This window comes from Oncorhynchus tshawytscha, linkage group LG18 (genome assembly GCF_018296145.1).
Source record: "Oncorhynchus tshawytscha isolate Ot180627B linkage group LG18, Otsh_v2.0, whole genome shotgun sequence".
Classification (NCBI taxonomy): Eukaryota; Metazoa; Chordata; class Actinopteri; order Salmoniformes; family Salmonidae; genus Oncorhynchus; species Oncorhynchus tshawytscha.
Genome location: NC_056446.1, coordinates 32601671 through 32621189, shown reverse-complemented (window position 1 = coordinate 32621189; position 19519 = coordinate 32601671). Strand labels below are relative to the sequence as shown.

The following is a 19519-nucleotide window of genomic DNA, read 5'->3' as shown; positions in this document are numbered from 1 at the left end:
CCAGTGGTCGCCGGGCTGATATTCGGCCCCGCGGCTGAGCAGGCAATCAAATGTAGAAAACAGCTGAGTCAAGCTACACCACTGTGGAACCCACCGTTCAGAAACCAGGCATCACAGAGTAGTGGCAGAGGGAGGCCTGACCCGCATGAACCTCGCCTCTCTCACTCGGCCCAGCACCACATACGCCCTTGGCCCTACCACCAGCCTAACACAGGCGCTCGCCAGCCCTAGACCGACGCAGCCACCCCCAAGAGGCCGGGGCCATAGCACCCCCCAACCCCATAAATAGGCATGGGGGCAGAAACTGAATGGCAGGTGTCAGCCGTCGGATGATTTACCCAGCAGCACCTGACCTACTGGGCATCCCACTCCTCAGACCCATGGGTGGTGATGACCCTCTCACAAGGGTACAGGCTGTAGTTCTGACGCCGACTCCAGCAATTCTCAGGGGTCAGAATAACTTCAGTCACAGGCCCCCTTAAAGCTTGCACCCTCAACCAGGAGATTACATCTGTCCTGGAGAAGGGCACGATCACAAAAGTAAAAGCATCAGAACAGCAAGATAGCTTTTACTCAACCTATTTCCTGGTTCCCGAAGAAAGACGGAGGCTTCCGTCCAGGTCTGGATATAAAATGGTTCAATTCTTCCTGAAAGTTCTCCCCTTTCACATGTTGTGGATGGTCAATGTTCTCCAGACCGTAGCCACAGGGGAATGGTTCACGTCCCTGGACTTAAAGGATGCTTACTTTCAGGTTCCTGTGTTACCAGAACACAGGCATTTTCTACGTTTCGCCTTCCAAGGCTAGGCATATCAGTTCATGGTATTACCCTAGGGCCTCTCCCTGGCTCCTCATGTCTTCACAAAATGCGTGAGCGCAGCCCTGAGCTACGTGGCTACGCTACTCTGCAGCCACGGAAGAAGAGAACCTAACTGACTACAGGTGTCACAACCGACACTTCACTAACAAACTGGGGAGCACGGGCAGAGCTGGAGGAAAGAGCACATCAACATGCTAGGAATTCAGAATCACTTTCGGATGGTTCTCAAACACAAACATGTCCTGATACGATCAGACAATACATTGAGTGTTCCACATCAACCATCAAGGGGGAACAAGGTCTGTACGGTCCCTACAGGTTGCTCAACAACTCTTGACATGGGCTCTACCACATCTGGCCCCCCTATGAGCCATTCATCTCTCAGGCAAAGTGAATGAGATGGTGACTTCTTGTCGCGACAGAAACCGCCTGCCGGGGGAATGGAGACTTCACCCGCAAGTAGTGATGATGATACGGCAGCGGTTTGGAACGGCACATTTGGAACTGTTCGCCTCAGAGCAAACATCCCACTGCTCCCTCTGGTTCTCTCTGGCAGAGTCCAAGAACCCCCTGGACATGGACTCCTTAGACAACACAAGGCCAGAGGGCCTACTGTTTACTTTCCCTCTGATCCCCTGATCTTAGCAACGCTGCACATGGTCTCTCAAACTCAGCATAGGCTGCTGCTTGTTGCCCCCAGATGGCCAGCGAGACCCTGGTTTCCAATCCTCCTCAGTCAATGGAGCGAGAACTATGGCAGCTCCCTCACATACAGAACCTGCTCTCACAGATGGATGGCAGGATTTGGCATCCCAGAAAAGACCAATTGCAGAGCCCGACCCTCTACCGACCCTCTACTGATCGGCTGTGATCCTGCTTTTATTGAGACGTTACAGAATGGCAGAGCCCCATCGACCAGGATGATGTATGCTGGTCGCTAGAAGCTGTTTACCGAATGGTGCTCTGCCAGGGCGGAGGAACCGATGTCCTGCTCTGTAACTGTTATACTGAGCTTCCTTCAGGCATTAACGAAACCTCCCTTCGAGCATACGATGGAGCTGGACATAAAATGGTTCTCTCTGAAAATGACTTTCCTCTTAGCTATTTCATCAGCGAACCGTGTGAGTGAGCTCCACGTACTCTCTGAGTCCTGTCTGCCTACAATTGAAGACAGACAACCTACAGTGAGGGAAAAAAGTATTTAATCCCCTGCTGATTTTGTACGTTTGCACACTGACAGAAATGATCAGTCTATAATTTTAATGGTAGGTTTATTTGAACAGAGAGAGACAGAATAACAACAACAAAAAAATCAGAAACTCATGTCAAAAATGTTATAAATTGATTTGCATTTTAATGAGGGAAATAAGTATTTGACCCCTCTGCAAAACATGACTTAGTACTTGGTGGAAAAACCCTTGTTGACAATCACAGAGGTCAGACGTTTCTTGTAGTTGGCCACCAGGTGTGCACACATCTCGGGGGGATTTTGTCCCACTCCTCTTTGCAGATCTTCTCCAAGTTGTTAATTTCGAGGCTGACGTTTGGCAACTCGAACCTTCAGCTCCCTCCACAGATTTTCTATGGGATTAAGATCTGGCGACTGGCTAGGACCTTAATGAGGACCTTAATGTGCTTCTTCTTGAGCGACTCCTTTGTTGCCTTGGCTGTGTGTTTTGGGTCATTGTCATGCTGGAATACCCATCCACGACCCATTTTCAATGCCCTGGCTGAGAGAAGGAGGTTCTCACCCAAGATTTGACAGTACATGGCCCCGTCCATCGTCCCTTTGATGCGGTGAAGTTGTCCTGTCCCCTTAGCAGAAAAACACCCCCAAAGCATAATGTTTCCACCTCCATGTTTGACTGTGGGGATGGTGTTCTTGGGGTCATAGGCAGCATTCCTCCTCCTCCAAACACGGCGAGTTGATGCCAAAGAGCTCATTTTGGTCTCATCTGACCACAACACTTTCATCCAGTTGTCCTCTGAATCGTTCAGATGTTCATTGGCAAACTTCAGACGGGCATGTATATGTGCTTTCTTGAGCAGGGGGACCTAGCGGGCGCTGCAGGATTTCAGGCCTTCACGGTGTAGTGTGTTCCCAATTGTTTTCTTTGGTGACTATGGTCCCAGCTGCCTTGAGATCATTGACAAGATCCTCCCGTGTAGTTCTGGGCTGATTCCTCACCGTTCTCATGATCATTGTAACTCCACGAGGTGAGATCTTGCATGGAGCCCCAGGCCGAGGGAGATTGACAGTTCTATTGTGTTTCTTCCATTTGCGAATGATCGCACCAACTGTTGTCAACTTCTAACCAAGCTGCTTGGCGATGGTCTTGTAGCCCATTCCAGCCTTGTGTAGGTCTACAATCTTGTCCCTGACATCCTTGGAGAGCTCTTTGGTCTTGGCCACTCCATATTAATGCCCATGATTTTGAAATGAGATGTTCGACGAGCACGTGTCCACATACTTTTGGCCATGTAGTGAATGAAATGAACCCCCCACAAAAAAATTCTCACAAGTGTAGCAGTTGTTGTGAACTCTGCAAACAACGTTTCCACTCTGAGAATGAGAATGGTAAATGACTGTAGGCTTCATTCATCCTTGTATTAACAGAAATGTACGTAACAAAATTACAGGGATTAATGGTAAATGAGGACATAACAGTACCAGTCAAAAGTTTGGGCACACCTACTCATTCAAGGGTTTTTCTTTATTTTTTAAACTATTTTCCACATTGTAGAATAATAGTGAAGACATCAAACTAAAAAAAGAACACATGGAATCATGTAGTAACTGAAAAAGTGTATTCTTCAATGTAGACACCCTTTGCCTTGAAGACAGCTTTGCACACTCTTGGCATTAGGTGTTGTGTGTGTATATATGCACACACACACACACAGTACTACATAGAGCCATGACTACACGGAACTCTATTCCACATCAGGTAAGGTAGATCAGGTAGATTTACAAAACAGGTAAAAATACACCTTATGGACTGTGAAGAGACGCACACAAAGGTACAGACACACGCAATAACATGTGTACAGACACATGTAATACTGTTGTATGGTGGTATTATACATTTTATATTGTTCATATGTAGTGATGTATGATGTACTGTTTTATCTTTTGTTTAATGTGTGATGCAAGTGCCTTAATGTGTTTGGACCCCAGGAAAAGTAGCTGCTGGAGATGATCGTGGACTACAGGAAAAGGAGGGCCGAACAGGCCTCCATTAACATCGACGGGGCTGTAGTGGAGCGGGTCGAGATTTTCAAGTTCCTTGGTGTCCACATCACCAAGACAGTTATGAAGAGGGCACGGCAACACCTTTTCCCCCACAGGAGACTGAAAAGATTTGGTATGGGTTCCAAGATCCTCAAAAAGTTCTACAGCTGCACCATCGAGAGCATCCTGACTGGTTGCATCACCGCCTGGCATGGCAACTGCTCGGCATCCAACCGTAAGGTGCTACAGAGGTTAGTGCGTATGGCCCAATACATCACTGGGGCCAAGCTTCCTGCTATCCAGGACCTATATACTAGGCGGTGTCAGAGGAAGGCCCCAAAAATTGTCAAAGACTCCAGTCATCCAAGTCATAGACTGTTCTCTCTGCTGTCACACGGCAAGTGGCAAGGCTAGGTCCAATTGTCGGAACTAGAAGCACAAGCATTTCGCTACACTCGCATTAACATCTGCTAACCATGTGTATGTGACAAATAAAATTTGATTTGATTTAGTATATACTATAGTAATCCATGTAGTATTTACTGTATTTATAATGTAGTATTTACTGTAGTGTTTTTGTGGACTGTACTACTGAAGTATTTACTGTAGTGCTTTTGTGGACATTACTGTAGTATTTACTATAGTGTTTTTATTTTATTATCTTTGACACAAAACTGTAGGCTTTCCGCTTCAGGAAACCTACTGGAGAAATACTAAAGGAGCACATTTTCGATGACCTGTAGGTAGGTATAGGACTTGTGCTGTTTTCCATGACCTGTAGGGAACACAATACAGAATTTTGTCTATTCTTGGCATGTAAGGTTTCTCACTTGTGTGGTACAAATTGCGATATGGGGGAGGAAAATGGGCAGGGTATATGTAAAATAACTGTAGTTAAACTGTACTGTTTTTGCAGACATTACTGTAGTATTTTCCAGTAAGTACTACACAATCAATGGATAGGACAGTGTGTAGTATACTACAGAATTCTATAGTAAGTACTGTAGTAAACTAGTAGTGAACTTGGGACTTCTGTCTTGCTAGCACACGTGACCGCCCTTCTGAAGCGTCTTACCAGTCGGTGCCACGTGAAAAGTTAGCTACAGTGCCTTGCGAAAGTATTCGGCCCCCTTGAACTTTGCAACCTTTTGCCACATTTCAGGCTTCAAACATAAAGATATAAAACTGTATTTTTTGTGAAGAATCAACAACAAGTGGGACACAATCATGAAGTGGAATGACATTTATTGGATATTTCAAACTTTTTTAACAAATTAAAAACTGAAAAATTGGGCGTGCAAAATTATTCAGCCCCTTTACTTTCAGTGCAGCAAACTCTCTCCAGAAGTTCAGTGAGGATCTCTGAATGATCCAATGTTGACCTAAATGACTAATGATGATAAATACAATCCACCTGTGTGTAATCAAGTCTCCGTATAAATGCACCTGCACTGTGATAGTCTCAGAGGTCCGTTAATAGCGCAGAGAGCATCATGAAGAACAAGGAACACACCAGGCAGGTCCGAGATACTGTTGTGAAGAAGTTTAAAGCCGGATTTGGATACAAAAAGATTTCCCAAGCTTTAAACATCCCAAGGAGCACTGTGCAAGCGATAATATTGAAATGGAAGGAGTATCAGACCACTGCAAATCTACCAAGACCTGGCCGTCCCTCTAAACTTTCAGCTCATACAAGGAGAAGACTGATCAGAGATGCAGCCAAGAGGCCCATGATCACTCTGGATGAACTGCAGAGATCTACAGCTGAGGTGGGAGACTCTGTCCATAGGACAACAATCAGTCGTATATTGCACAAATCTGGCCTTTATGGAAGAGTGGCAAGAAGAAAGCCATTTCTTAAAGATATCCATAAAAAGTGTTGTTTAAAGTTTGCCACAAGCCACCTGGGAGACACACCAAACATGTGGAAGAAGGTGCTCTGGTCAGATGAAACCAAAATTGAACTTTTTGGCAACAATGCAAAACGTTACGTTTGGCGTAAAAGCAACACAGCTCATCACCCTGAACAAACCATCCCCACTGTCAAACATGGTGGTGGCAGCATCATGGTTTGGGCCTGCTTTTCTTCAGCAGGGACAGGGAAGATGGTTAAAATTGATGGGAAGATGGATGGAGCCAAATACAGGACCATTCTGGAAGAAAACCTGATGGAGTCTGCAAAAGACCTGGGACGGAGATTTGTCTTCCAACAAGACAATGATCCAAAACATAAAGCAAAATCTACAATGGAATGGTTCAAAAATAAACATATCCAGGTGTTAGAATGGCCAAGTCAAAGTCCAGACCTGAATCCAATCGGGAATCTGTGGAAAGAACTGAAAACTGCTGTTCACAAATGCTCTCCATCCAACCTCACTGAGCTCGAGCTGTTTTGCAAGGAGGAATGGGAAAAATTTTCAGTCTCTCGATGTGCAAAACTGATAGAGACATACCCCAAGCGACTTACAGCTGTAATCGCAGCAAAAGGTGGCGCTACAAAGTATTAACTTAAGGGGGCTGAATAATTTTGCACGCCCAATTTTTCAGTTTTTGATTTGTTAAAAAAGTTTGAAATATCCAATAAATGTCGTTCCACTTCATGATTGTGTCCCACTTGTTGTTGATTCTTCACAAAAAAATACAGTTTTATATCTTTATGTTTGAAGCCTGAAATGTGGCAAAAGGTCGCAAAGTTCAAGGGGGCCGAATACTTTCGCAAGGCACTGTATTTGCTGGCTTAAGTGGGGACACTTCAGGCTGAGGAGTTAGTTCCACACATCCCCATGTGCTATGCACAGAGACACACACACGCACGACAAGCACAGTCACCCCTCCCCCCACACACAAACATACACACAGTACCCCTATCCCCTCTCTTCGCTCATCTCCTTTGTCTGCCTCATACACACACACACACACACACACACACACACACTCTGTTAGCTGCATTTATATGGCCGTTTACACTATGTCCCTGCGGGCTCACAGTGGAGAAGTGCTTTGAGTGCCACAGCTCTGCACGGGACACATTTTAACATGGGAGACTGCACACCTCAACTTGGCATCATCCCACACAGCCTGTGCAACCGCCAACCAGAGCATTTCCATACCCATGAGAACTTAGATGCCTCCATCTAAAGACAAGTCATCCTACAGTATATCACTGGTTAGTTCAACTCTGTAATCACACGTTGTATGACTTTATAGGTCACTAATGGATAGATGTATTTAATATCTTGACATCTTTGCATACTGTATATAGACACAGCTATATTTTGTTGGAATGAAGCTGCAATTATTACCCCATCTAGTGGTTTTAATATATCCATGTATGTACTTTGTCATCAGTTTGACAAAGCATCTCCTCAACATCTTTATCCAGATCCTTATATTGTAAATCAGAAATCATCAGTACGTGTTAAATAATACTTCACATTTGATATTTGTGATGAATAATACTGTCAATTTTATATTTAGTTTAATGTCTTGTATTACAGTCATTGCCTTTCAATAGTTTGATATAACTGAGTGCTTTTAGATGGTCTGCTGTAAAATTCATTTAAGGGACATATCTGTCTCATTCAATGTTCTGAGTACATTTTGCATGATGAAAATACATATCCATATTAAACTTTTTTTTTTATGGGGTTGTGAGATTTATACTGTCTGTTATTGAAATATATGATCAGACATTTAAAAATATGTCACATTTATATATGGGCTTATCTGAATACCAGTCGAACGTTTGGACACCTCATTCCAGGGTTTTTATTTTAGTTTTAGTTTTTTTTTACAATTTTCTACTTTGTAGAGTAATAGTGAAGACACAAACTATGAAATCATGTAGTTCTTCCAAGTAGCAACCCCTTGGTTTGATAACAACTTTGCACACTCTTGGCATTCTCTATTATATCCATACTAAAAACTATAGCTGTGTCTATATACAGTATGCAAAGATGTCAACATGAGTTTACCACAGCTTGTCCTGCAGCAGCTTCATGAGGTAATCACCTGGAATGCATTTCAATTAACAGGTGTACATCGTTAAAAGTTCATTTGTGGAATTTCTTTCCTTCTTAGGGGTGGTATACAGAAGACAGCCCTCTTTGGTAAAAGACCAAGTCAATATTATGGCAAGAACAGCTCAAATAAGCAGTCATTACTTTTAAGACATGAAGGTCAGTCAATGCAGAAAATTTCAAGAACATTGAACGTTTCTTCAAGTGCTATGATGAAACTGTCTCTCATGAGGACCACTACAGGAAAGGAAGAGTTACCTCTGCTGCAGAGGATAAGTTCATTAGAGTTAACTGTCTCTCATGAGGACCACTACAGGAAAGGAAGAGTTACCTCTGCTGCAGAGGATAAGTTCATTAGAGTTAACTGTCTCTCATGAGGACCGCCACAGGAAAGGAAGAGTTACCTCTGCTGCAGAGGATAAGTTCATTAGAGTTAACTGTCTCTCATGAGGACCACTACAGGAAAGGAAGAGTTACCTCTGCTGCAGAGGATAAGTTCATTAGAGTTAACTGTCTCTCATGAGGACCGCCACAGGAAAGGAAGAGTTACCTCTGCTGCAGAGGATAAGTTCATTAGAGTTAACTGTCTCTCATGAGGACCACTACAGGAAAGGAAGAGTTACCTCTGCTGCAGAGGATAAGTTCATTAGAGTTAACTGTCTCTCATGAGGACCGCCAAAGGAAAGGAAGAGTTACCTCTGCTGCAGAGGATAAGTTCATTAGAGTTAACTGTCTCTCATGAGGACCGCCAAAGGAAAGGAAGAGTTACCTCTGCTGCAGAGGATAAGTTCATTAGAGTTAACTGTCTCTCATGAGGACCGCCACAGGAAAGGAAGAGTTACCTCTGCTGCAGAGGATAAGTTCATTAGAGTTAACTGTCTCTCATGAGGACCGCCACAGGAAAGGAAGAGTTACCTCTGCTGCAGAGGATAAGTTCATTAGAGTTAACTGTCTCTCATGAGGACCGCCAAAGGAAAGGAAGAGTTACCTCTGCTGCAGAGGATAAGTTCATTAGAGTTAACTGTCTCTCATGAGGACCGCCACAGGAAAGGAAGAGTTACCTCTGCTGCAGAGGATAAGTTCATTAGAGTTACTGGCATCAGAAATTGGCAATTAACTGCATCTCAGATTGCACCTCACAGAGTTCAAGTAACAGACATCTCAACATCAACTGTTCAGAGGAGACTGCGTGTGTCACGCCCTGGCCTTAGAGATCCTTTTTATGTCTATATTTGGTTTGGTCAGGGTGTGATTTGGGGTGGGTATTCTATGTTCTATTATTTGTATTTCTATGTTTTGGCCAGGTAGGGTTCTCAATCAGGGACAGCTGTCTATCGTTGTCTCTGAGAACAATACTTAGGTAGCTCTTTTTCCCACCTGTCTTTGTTTATGGCACATAGTCTTTAGCTTCACGGTTTGTTTTGTAGTGTTTTGTTTTGTTCGGCGTCTTTTCTAATAAAAAGAATATCACGACGCTGCACCTTGGTCCTCTTCTTCCAGCAACAGCCGTGACACCCTGAATCAGGCCATCATGGTCTAATTGCTGCAAAGGAACACTACTTAAGGACACCAATAAGAAGAAGAGACTTCCTTGGGCCAAGAAACACAAGCAATGGACATTCGACTGGTGGAAATCTGTCCTTTGGTCTGATGAGTCCAAATTTGAGATTTTTGGTTCCAACCACCGTGTCTTTGGGAGACGCAGAGTAGGTAAACGGACTATCCCCGTATGTGTCATCGCCACCTGAAGCATGAAGGAGGAGGTGTGATAGTGCTTTTGCTGTTGACACTGTCTGTGATTTATTTAGAATTCAAGGCACACTTAACCAGCATGGCTACCACAGCATTCTGCAGCGATACACCATCACATCTGGTTTGCCCTTAGTGGGACTATCATTTGTTTTTCAACAGGACAATGACTCAACACACCTCCAGGGTAGCCTAGTGGTTAGAGCGTTGGACTAGTGACCGGAAGGTTGCAAGTTCAAACCCCTGAGCTGACAAGGTACAAATCTGTCATTCTGCCCCTGAACAGGCAGTTAACCCACTGTTCCTAGGCCGTCATTGAAAATAATAATTTTTTCTTAACTGACTTGCCTAGTTACATAAAGGTAAAATAAAAAAGGGTTATTTGACCAAGAAGGAGAGTGATGGAGTACTGCATCAGATGACTTGGCCTCCACAATCACACAACCTACACCCAATTGAGATGGTTTGGGATGAGTTGGACCGCAGAGTGAAGGAAAAGCACCCAACAAGTGCTCAGCATATGTGGGAACTCCTTCAAGACTGTTGGAAAAGCATTACAGGTGATTACCTCGTGATCCTGGTTGAGAGAATGCAAATCTGTAATCAAGGCAAAGGGTGGCTACTTTGAAGAATCTTAACATCTAAAATATATTTAGATTTGTTTAAGATTTTTTGGTTACCTCATGATTCCATGTGTGTTATTTCATAAGTTTGATGTCGTCACTATTATTCAACAATGTAGAAAAAGGTAAAAATAAGAAAAACCCTTGAATGAGTAGTTGTGTCAACTTTTGACTGGTACTGTATATGATCATGTATTTTAAACTGGAGAGAGAGGAAGGTAGAGAGGGAGGGGTTAGAAGATGGATATCAAAAAGCAAAGGGCAGAGAGAGAGAGTGTTTGGGATATATGAGAGAGTGTTTGGGCTGTATGAGAGGGTGTTTGGGCTGTATGAGAGGGTGTTTGGGCTGTATGAGAGGGTGTTTGGGCTGTATGAGAGGGTATTTGGGCTGTATGAGAGGGTATTTGGGCTGTATGAGAGGGTGTTTGGGCTGTATGAGAGAGTGTTTGGGCTGTATGAGAGGGTGTTTGGGCTGTATGAGAGGGTGTTTGGGCTGTATGAGAGAGTGTTTGGGCTGTATGAGAGGGTGTTTGGGCTGTATGAGAGAGTGTTTGGGCTGTATGAGAGAGTGTTTGGGCTGTATGAGAGGGTGTTTGGGCTGTATGAGAGAGTGTTTGGGCTATATGAGATATGAACGAGTGTTTGGGCTGTATGAGAGGGTGTTTGGGCTGTATGAGAGGGTGTTTGGGCTATATGAGATATGAACGAGTGTTTGGGCTGTATGAGAAATGAGAGAATTGTCACTGGGGGCTAAGTGTACATTACTTTTGACCAGAACTGCATAGGGCTGGGCGATTATATAAAATTAATTTGATTAATTCAAATGTATATTTTTGTGCAATATTCCAAATGTCTGTATAGCAAGAATCAAGTTCTATATTTTATGAGCGTTTGTCTTTTTGGTCTGGTCTCCTTGTCTAACATGGTGAAAATCTGTCGTTCTGCCCCCTGAACAAGGCAGTTAATCCACTGTTCCTAGGCCGTCGTTGTAAATAAGAAGTTGTTCTCCTAGAGATACAAAACAGAGACAGTTCTTGACCAAATACAGGCTCAGCGACCACCAATTGGCTATTGAAAAAGGGAGACAAAAATAGACATGGCTACCCAAAAAGGAGTGTCTATGTGGTTACTGGACGACAGGGGATGTAGACCCAGAGAGACTGAGACCTTGAGAGACAGCATCTCTGTGTCTCTCTCTGTCTCTCCCCTAGACATGTTGAGTAGCCATACCCTTAACCTACTCCTCCTCTGTTCCTCTGGTGATGTAGAGGTTAATCCAGGCCCTGCAGTGCCTAGCTCCACTCCTATTCCCCAGGTGCTCTCATTTGTTGACTTCTGTAACCGTAAAAGCCTTGGTTTCATGAATGTTAAGATTAGAAGCCTCCTCCCTAAGTTTGTTTTATTCACTGTTTTAGCACACTCTGCAAACCCGGATTTCCTAGCTGTGTCTGAATCCTGGCTTAGGAAGACCATCAAAAACCCTGAAATTTCCATCCCTAATTATAACATTTTCTGACAAGATAGAACTGCCAAAGGGGGCGGAGTTAGCCTGCAGAGTTCTGTCTTACTATCCAGGTCTGTACCCAAACAATTTGAGCTTCTACTTTTAAAAATCCTCCTTTTCAGAAACAAGTCTCTCACCGTTGCCGCTTGCTATAGACTACTTTCTGCCCTGAGCTGTGCCCTGGACACCATATGTGAATTGATTGCCCCCCATCTATCTTCAGAGCTCGTACTGTTAGGTGACCTAAACTGGGCACCCCGGCCATTCTACAATCTAAGCTTGATGCCCTCAATTGCACACAGATTATCAATGAACCTACAAGGTACAACCCCAAATCCGTAAACACGGGCACCCTCATAGATATCATCCTAACCAACTTGCCCTCCAAATACACCTCTGCTGCCAAGATCTCAGCGACCACTGCCTCATTGTCTGCATTCGTAATGGGTCTGCAGTCAAACGACCACACCTCATCACTGTCAAACGCTCCCTAAAACAAGCCTTTCTAATCGACCTGGCCCAGGTATCCTGGAAGGATATTGACCTCATCCCGTCAGTAGAGGATGCCTGGTTATTCTTTAAAAGTGCCTTCCTCACCATCTTAAGTAAGCATGCCCCATTCAAAAAATGTAGAACCAGGAACAGATATAGCCCTTGGTTCACTTCAGACCTGACTGCCCTTCACACAAAAACATCCTGTGGCGTACTGCATTAGCATTGAATAGCCCCCCCGTGATATGCAACTTTTCAGGGAAGTTAGGAACCAATATACACAGGCAGTTAGGAAAGCTAAGGCTAGCTTTGTCAAACAGATATTTGCATCCTGTAGAACAAACTCAAAACATTCTGGGACACTGTAAAGTCCATGGAGAATAAGAGCACCTCCTCCCAGCTGCCCACTGCACTGAGGCTAGGAAAAACTGTCACCACCGATAAATCCACTATAATTGATCATTTACAATAAGCATTTTTCTATGGCTGGCCATGCTTTCCAACTGGCTACCCCTACCCTGGTCAACAGCCCTGCACCCCCCCCACAGCAACTCGCCCAAGCCTTCCCCATTTCTCCTTCACCCAAATCCAGATAGCTGATGTTCTGAAAGAGTTGCAAAATCTGGACCCCTACAAATCAGCCGGGCTAGACAATCTGGACCCTCTCTGTCTAAACGTATCCCCTGAAGTTGTTGCAACCCATATTACTAGCCTGTTCAACCTCTTTCTGGAATTGTGATACAGTGAATTATAAGTGAAATAATCTGTCTGTAAACATTTGTTGGAAAAATGACTTGTGTCATGCACAAAGTAGATGTCCTAACCGACTTGCCAAAACTATAGTTTGTTAACAAGAAATATGTGGAGTGGTTGAAAAACGAGTTTTAATGACTTCAACCTAAGTGTATGTTAACTTCTGACTTCAACTGTATATTCTGTAGTGACTAAACTTCATAAGCTGGGCCTACTATTTCTAAAACAAATGTATTAATTTGTCACAGGTGTTACCATGGCTACTATGGGCACGTTGCTGCCTTTTCCTTGACAATAACCCAGGTAAGACGCATGGGAGGGGAGGATACATCTACCAAATAAGAAAATATTTTCATTATTAGGCTGGAAGCAGCAACCAGCACTTAAGCAGCATTGATTGGACAGAAGCGAAACTGAATGGCGGGGAGTTCTTCAACACTAGCTGACATGCCAGCTTAGATAGCTAGACAAGCTACTCTAACTTGATTGATAGCCTGAAATGGCCTTGGTAGCTAGTTATGAGATTGGGAACCTACTGTATCTAGCTGCCTCGCTAAAGCCAACTTCATAAAATTGCTAGGTGGCTACCCACTGGGCAAAAACTGGTTGAATAAACGTTGTGTCCACCACATTCCAATCCCCAAATTATATGTGACGACGTTGAATCGACATGGAAAACTGATTGGATTTGCAAAAAATCATTAACATAAGGGAATTAACTGTTTTTCCACCCATCTTTTAACCTAAATCCAATGACATGATGAGATATTTAGTTGACCAAATGTAAATCACAATTAGATGTTGAAATGACGTCTGTGCCCAGTGGGTAGTATTACAGAGAATATTTTTTGTTTTATTCATTCATCAAGAATAAATAATTTCTCAAATTAAATGGATGAATGAAATGGGGTAGGAGATAATGTTTCCTAGTAATTATGATTAAATCGGGGGTTTAGTAATTAATTTAACAATTAAAAATGAAAATAAATCAAACAGGACAGATCTGATGGGGCACAAAGGTCTCTCTTTATGTTGTGTTGTGGTGTCTCTCTTGTCGCTATGTGTGTTTTGTCCTATATTTTTATTTTGAATCCCAGCCCCCCTCCCAGGAGGCCTTTTGGTAGGCCGTCATTGTAAATAAGAATTTGTTCTTAACTGACTTGCCTAGTTAAATAAAGGTTAAATAAAAAATGACAAAATAAAGTAAAAAGGACATGATGCCTCTGTGTACAGTTGCGTCGTGTGTTACTGTAGAATGTATGGTCAATGGTTCAATGCTTTATAGCATTTTTGTTCTACATTTTAATAGAATCTTCGTAAACAGGTTTTACTGGTCTCGGTGAATGTGGTGGTTTATGCCTATCATTTATGTTAATATAGTTCTTTACATTAACATTTAAAGTGTTGTGAGTAATGGTAATGGAGTGATTATGCATGTGTGGTGCAATAGCCATGCTGCCTTAAATGTCCCTCACAGTGCTGAAGGAGCTGACATTAGACTTTTTACAGGAGAACACACACACACACACACACACACTTTTATACTTTTTACACATTCTAGATGAACTGATTGTTAATCTCTCCTTATACAAGGACGGGTTGGGAGGCTTACATTAAATTGTCCAATCAGCAGCATACCGCCTGTCTTTCACAGTAAGTCAGGGAATCAGTTTTACCATCGTTTTTGATGATCAGAACCAGCGATGGAGGACTATTCTGAGCTTTCCTTATCGCTGCTCCTCAGGCCTTGCATTTTATCTAGCCTGACTCATCAGATTTTGTAAATTGTGCATGTTAATCTCTTCAGTATAGATCATCTAACAAATCTACTGCATCTCCTGCCTGAGAAACTGGAGAGGATGGGGACAATATAGGAACGTTGGAGGGCTGTTTAAGCCAATGTGTGTATCTATTGAGGAACTGAGGGTAAAATCAACCAGCAAAGATTTTCAAACAACTTTTTCAATCATATCAACACAGACCTAAATATGTTTATATATGAAATGCTCTTATTTGAAAGATTTGCAACAATGTACTTCGCAATAACTACTACTATGAGTTACAGCACTAGGTGGCGCTATCGCCTTTGATGATGAACACATCAAATGAACCAAGATACTTACCAGGGTGGGACAGGAACCAGTCAGTGTGGCAGTCAGATTCATTTAGGCCCACATTTGTGCAATGTTTGGCTGGTTGGTTTGCAATGTGTGGCCTTTGGGGTAATCACTTCATCAGTGTCCCAATGCAATATGTTTGTGATATTCTAGGTCAGCACTAGTACAAACACATCTGCATGTTAAAATATCTACATTTACTCAAGAGGGTAATCTAGAGCAGTGTTTCCCAACCAGGAGTACTAGGACCCCTGGGGGTACTTGGCCTATCCACAGGGGGTAATTGAGAAGACTCTTGAGACCATAGACTTACTGGTAAAATGCACATGAGGGGTACTTCAGGGGTACTCTGGGCAGAGCAAAATTTAGTTGGTGTTACGGTAACCGAAAAAGGTTGGGAATGAACCACTGATCTATCCTAATAGACAGTGAGTGTCAATACAGAGACAGTATCTTTTCTCATTCCTTCATCATCTAATTTCTACTGGGGTTGTATTCATTACTGCATATGTAACGGGAAACTGAGCTGGAAAATTAGTGTTTCTTATTGGACCAGAACAAGTACTCCGTCCCTGTTTCAGCTGTTTCCCTCCGTTTGCTGAACGATGAACACAACCCTGCTCTATTGACCTGCCTCTCCCGTGACACCAGCCTACACATCATAATACAACCACATCTCTAATTACCTTCAAATGGATCAAATAAAGACCGGATGCACTTTTAATTATAACAATTTTTTGCTTTGTATTTGTGGCTTGGAGAATTGAGCGGCGTTTCTCTGGAGCGGAGCCATTTGTCAAGCGCAACGCTCTTTCCTTGAGCGAGTGGGGAGCGGTTCCCACACCTGCCTTTTCTGCCCCTTGGTGCCATAATTAATGCTCACTTTAATCAAATGAGGAGCATGAACAAAATAATACAGGGCCTTTGAGGTATGCCTCAGGAATTAATGTGGGAGAATGGGATTCTCTGTTCCACGTGTGGTGTTTTTGAGGGCAATTATCATATTGTAGGCCTGTAGTTTAGATCGCTTGACTTGTGACCATGGGGACCACCATTCAGGTCAAGTGTGGTAGATCTAAGATTGTCGTATGGTGCAATGTTGTCTTTCTCTAGAGTAATTATTTCGACCAGTGCAGTACTGTACAAGTGCAGTACTGGATTACAGATAAGAAAATATATATTTGGCTGAGATATTGAGGTATCTTTTCACAGTGAACTTATTCTATGCGAAATCTAATTTTTGAGACTTCCGAATTGTTGAATCAGCAGGATATTTCTGTAGTTATGGCACTGGCTTCTCTTGAGGTGAAGCTGTGCAGGATATTTATGACCCTATAGGGCTCTTAGACCTCTTCCAACATCTCCCTCCCTCTTCTCCCCTTTAGCCCAATGCTACAGTGTAACCACAGCACAAACTTTTCTGCAGCCCTATTCCCTTAGTAGCATCTCTCCCCTGTCAAGAGGGAGTGCACTCTAATCCCTCAGAAACTAGTGTCCACTCCATGAGACTACCAATAAACTACATTAACTCCACTACCAATGAGCAACATTAACCCAAAATCAATATAATCCTCAGACAAGTTGTATATATTTTTCTCTTCAAAGATATCTTCTTTTGCCCTGAGAGAGAGAGCAGATTTATAAAATGGAAGGACGTGAGGTTAATCGGAGGGGTGATGGTTTCAGTTCTGGTACAGTAGCTGGACTGTCTATTAATGATGAATCATGGTGGTAACTCGCACTTTGATTGACAGCAGTTTGAATCCAGGTATGTTTTCATTTTTTAAGCCTAATTATTACCTTAACGGTAGACTCAGTGAAATGCAGTGGTGGAAAAGTACACAATTGTCATACTTGAGTAAAAGTAAAGATACCATAATAGAAAATGACTCAAGTAAAGGTCACCCAGTAAAATTCTACTTGAGTAAAAGTCTAAAAGTATTGTTTTTAAAATGTCCTTATACTAAGCAAACCAGATGGCCAGATCAGTGGCTATAGGGATGACCAGGGATGTTTGTTTTTTTGTGTGGGAATTGAACCATTTTCTGTCCTGCTAAGCATTCAAAATGTAACAAGTACTTTTGGGTGTCAGGGAAAATGTATGGAGTAAAAAGTACATAATTTTCTTTAGTAATATAGTGAAGTAAAATTAAACAATGTCAAAAATATAAATAGTAAAGTACAGATAACCCTAAAAACGAATTAAGTAAAAATACTTTAAAATACTACTTAAGTACTTTACACCACTGGCGAAATGACATTGCCACGAGCAGCAACGCAGTTATTGAGAGGAGCAAGATGCAAGACTTGGCTCTCACACAGTCACACACAGTATCTGTGCATGGGTTCCCATCATGCTGTTACAGCGTGGTAGCCAGAGCACCAAAACAACGGAGAAGTTGAGCCTCGGGCTTCAACGCCTTTACTTGTTGTGGAAATTGACCCACTATGCTGTTTACTTTCTGCATCTACGTCATATCGCTGAGCCTACCTTTAACCACTCATTAGCATGCCTAAACCTAACCCTAAGTTAACCACTCATTAGCATGCCTAAACCTAACCCTAAGTTAACCACTCATTAGCATGCCTAAACCTAACCCTAAGTTAACCACTCATTAGCATGCCTAAACCTAACCCTAAGTTAACCACTCATTAGCATGCCTAAACCTAACCCTAAGTTAACCACTCATTAGCATGCCTAAACCCTAAGTTAACCACTCACTAGGATATCTAAACTAACCTGTTGCATGTAAATGTAAGTTGTTTTGTGAGTTACTGTTTCTCCATCTATTGGAATTTTGTGTTATGTGTTATGTTATTGGGGCGGCAGGGTAGCCTAGTGGTTAGAGCGTTGGACTAGTAACCGTAAGGTTGCAAGTTTGAATCCCCGAGCTGACAAGGTACAAATCTGTCGTTCTGCCCCTGAACAGGCAGTTAACCCACTGTTCCTAGGCCGTCATTGAAAATAAGAATTTGTTCTTAACTGACTTGCCTAGTAAAATAAAGGTAAAATAAAAATAAATATTACATGATTTGCAACTCCAAATTAGGTAATAGTGTCATCTGATATTACCTATGATGAAAAATCATCAGCTGAAGGTCCAACTGAATCCAAGAAATGTGTCTGAAGTCTGTGACTTTAATACTCACACGAGACGAGGAAAATACTCACTGTCGGTCAGCTGAAGCAGTGATGTCATCATCATCAGAGGAGGAGGTTGGAGCTTTATTGGGCTTGACATTTTATTGCCAGGAGTATCAGACACATGACGTCCAGTGAGAGGAGTGAGGGACGACGCAAAGGACGGAAAAGGAGAAGAAGGATCCAATGATATGGAGACAAACGCAGGACGTACTCTGAACCTGTAGAGAAGAGAGAGGTAAATCAATACAAAAATAGAAGGGGATATGTGGAGATACAGAAATGCAGGGTTCTGAATCCATTGGACGGGAATTTAGTTGCCGTGTTTTGCGCGGTGCCGGTAGAGCCTGTGGAACATGCAGCACGAGCCTCTGTCACTCACACTGCTGCAGTGGAGGAGTACACGCAGAGCCCAGCACTGATACACAGCCACAGAACAGTACAACAGACTGGTCCTCCTGCATCTCATCCTCTCCTCATCACCCCATTCCTATCACCCTATTCCTCTGAGGGCTTGGATAAAAAAAGAAACAGGAAGGAAGGAAGGAAGGAAGGAAGAGGGGGATCTTGTTTTTTTCTTCTGCTCACCAGAACAGACTCTCTCAGATCTGTGTGTCTCTGAATGACTGTGCTGTGTTTTCCTGTCATCGAGTGAAGAAGCAACATATGTGCTCTGATGTCTCCAGAACATAGGCACGCTGCAAGGTAAGAGCATTGGGATGCATGTCATGTTACCCCTAAAGGCACAGCAAGCCAAGCCTTTATGGGCTACATAATTTTTCACAAGCAGGAGGAATTTGAGACTTATCGCAGTATATATGTATGTTTTCTTGTCATTGCCTTGCTACTGTCTCAGAGGCGGATAAAACAGGTTGATTGAAAGTTGACGGAGCCAGACCTAGTACTTGGTATTCATCTCAGTATTGGATTGGGGGACGGGTAGAACATCACACCAGATATTCAACACCTTGGGCAGATGCAGCACATCTGTCTTCAGCTGGACGTGGAGAGCTGAATGCTCTCTCCCTTCATCCATCGTCAGTGATCCGTCTGGCTAATGTATGTGTG

General features: G+C 43.0%; 1 protein-coding gene across 1 annotated transcript in view; it reads right to left on the bottom strand.

Moving 5' to 3' along the window:
* Positions 1-353: 353 nt before the first annotated feature.
* The window catches only part of LOC121839942 (hyphal wall protein 2-like), a 37426-nt gene continuing 18260 nt past the window's right edge, over positions 354-19519 (bottom strand). The window contains exon 3 of the mRNA XM_042300529.1: positions 354-516. Coding sequence (XP_042156463.1) covers positions 354-516 — 163 coding nt within the window. The remainder of the gene's footprint in view (positions 517-19519) is intronic.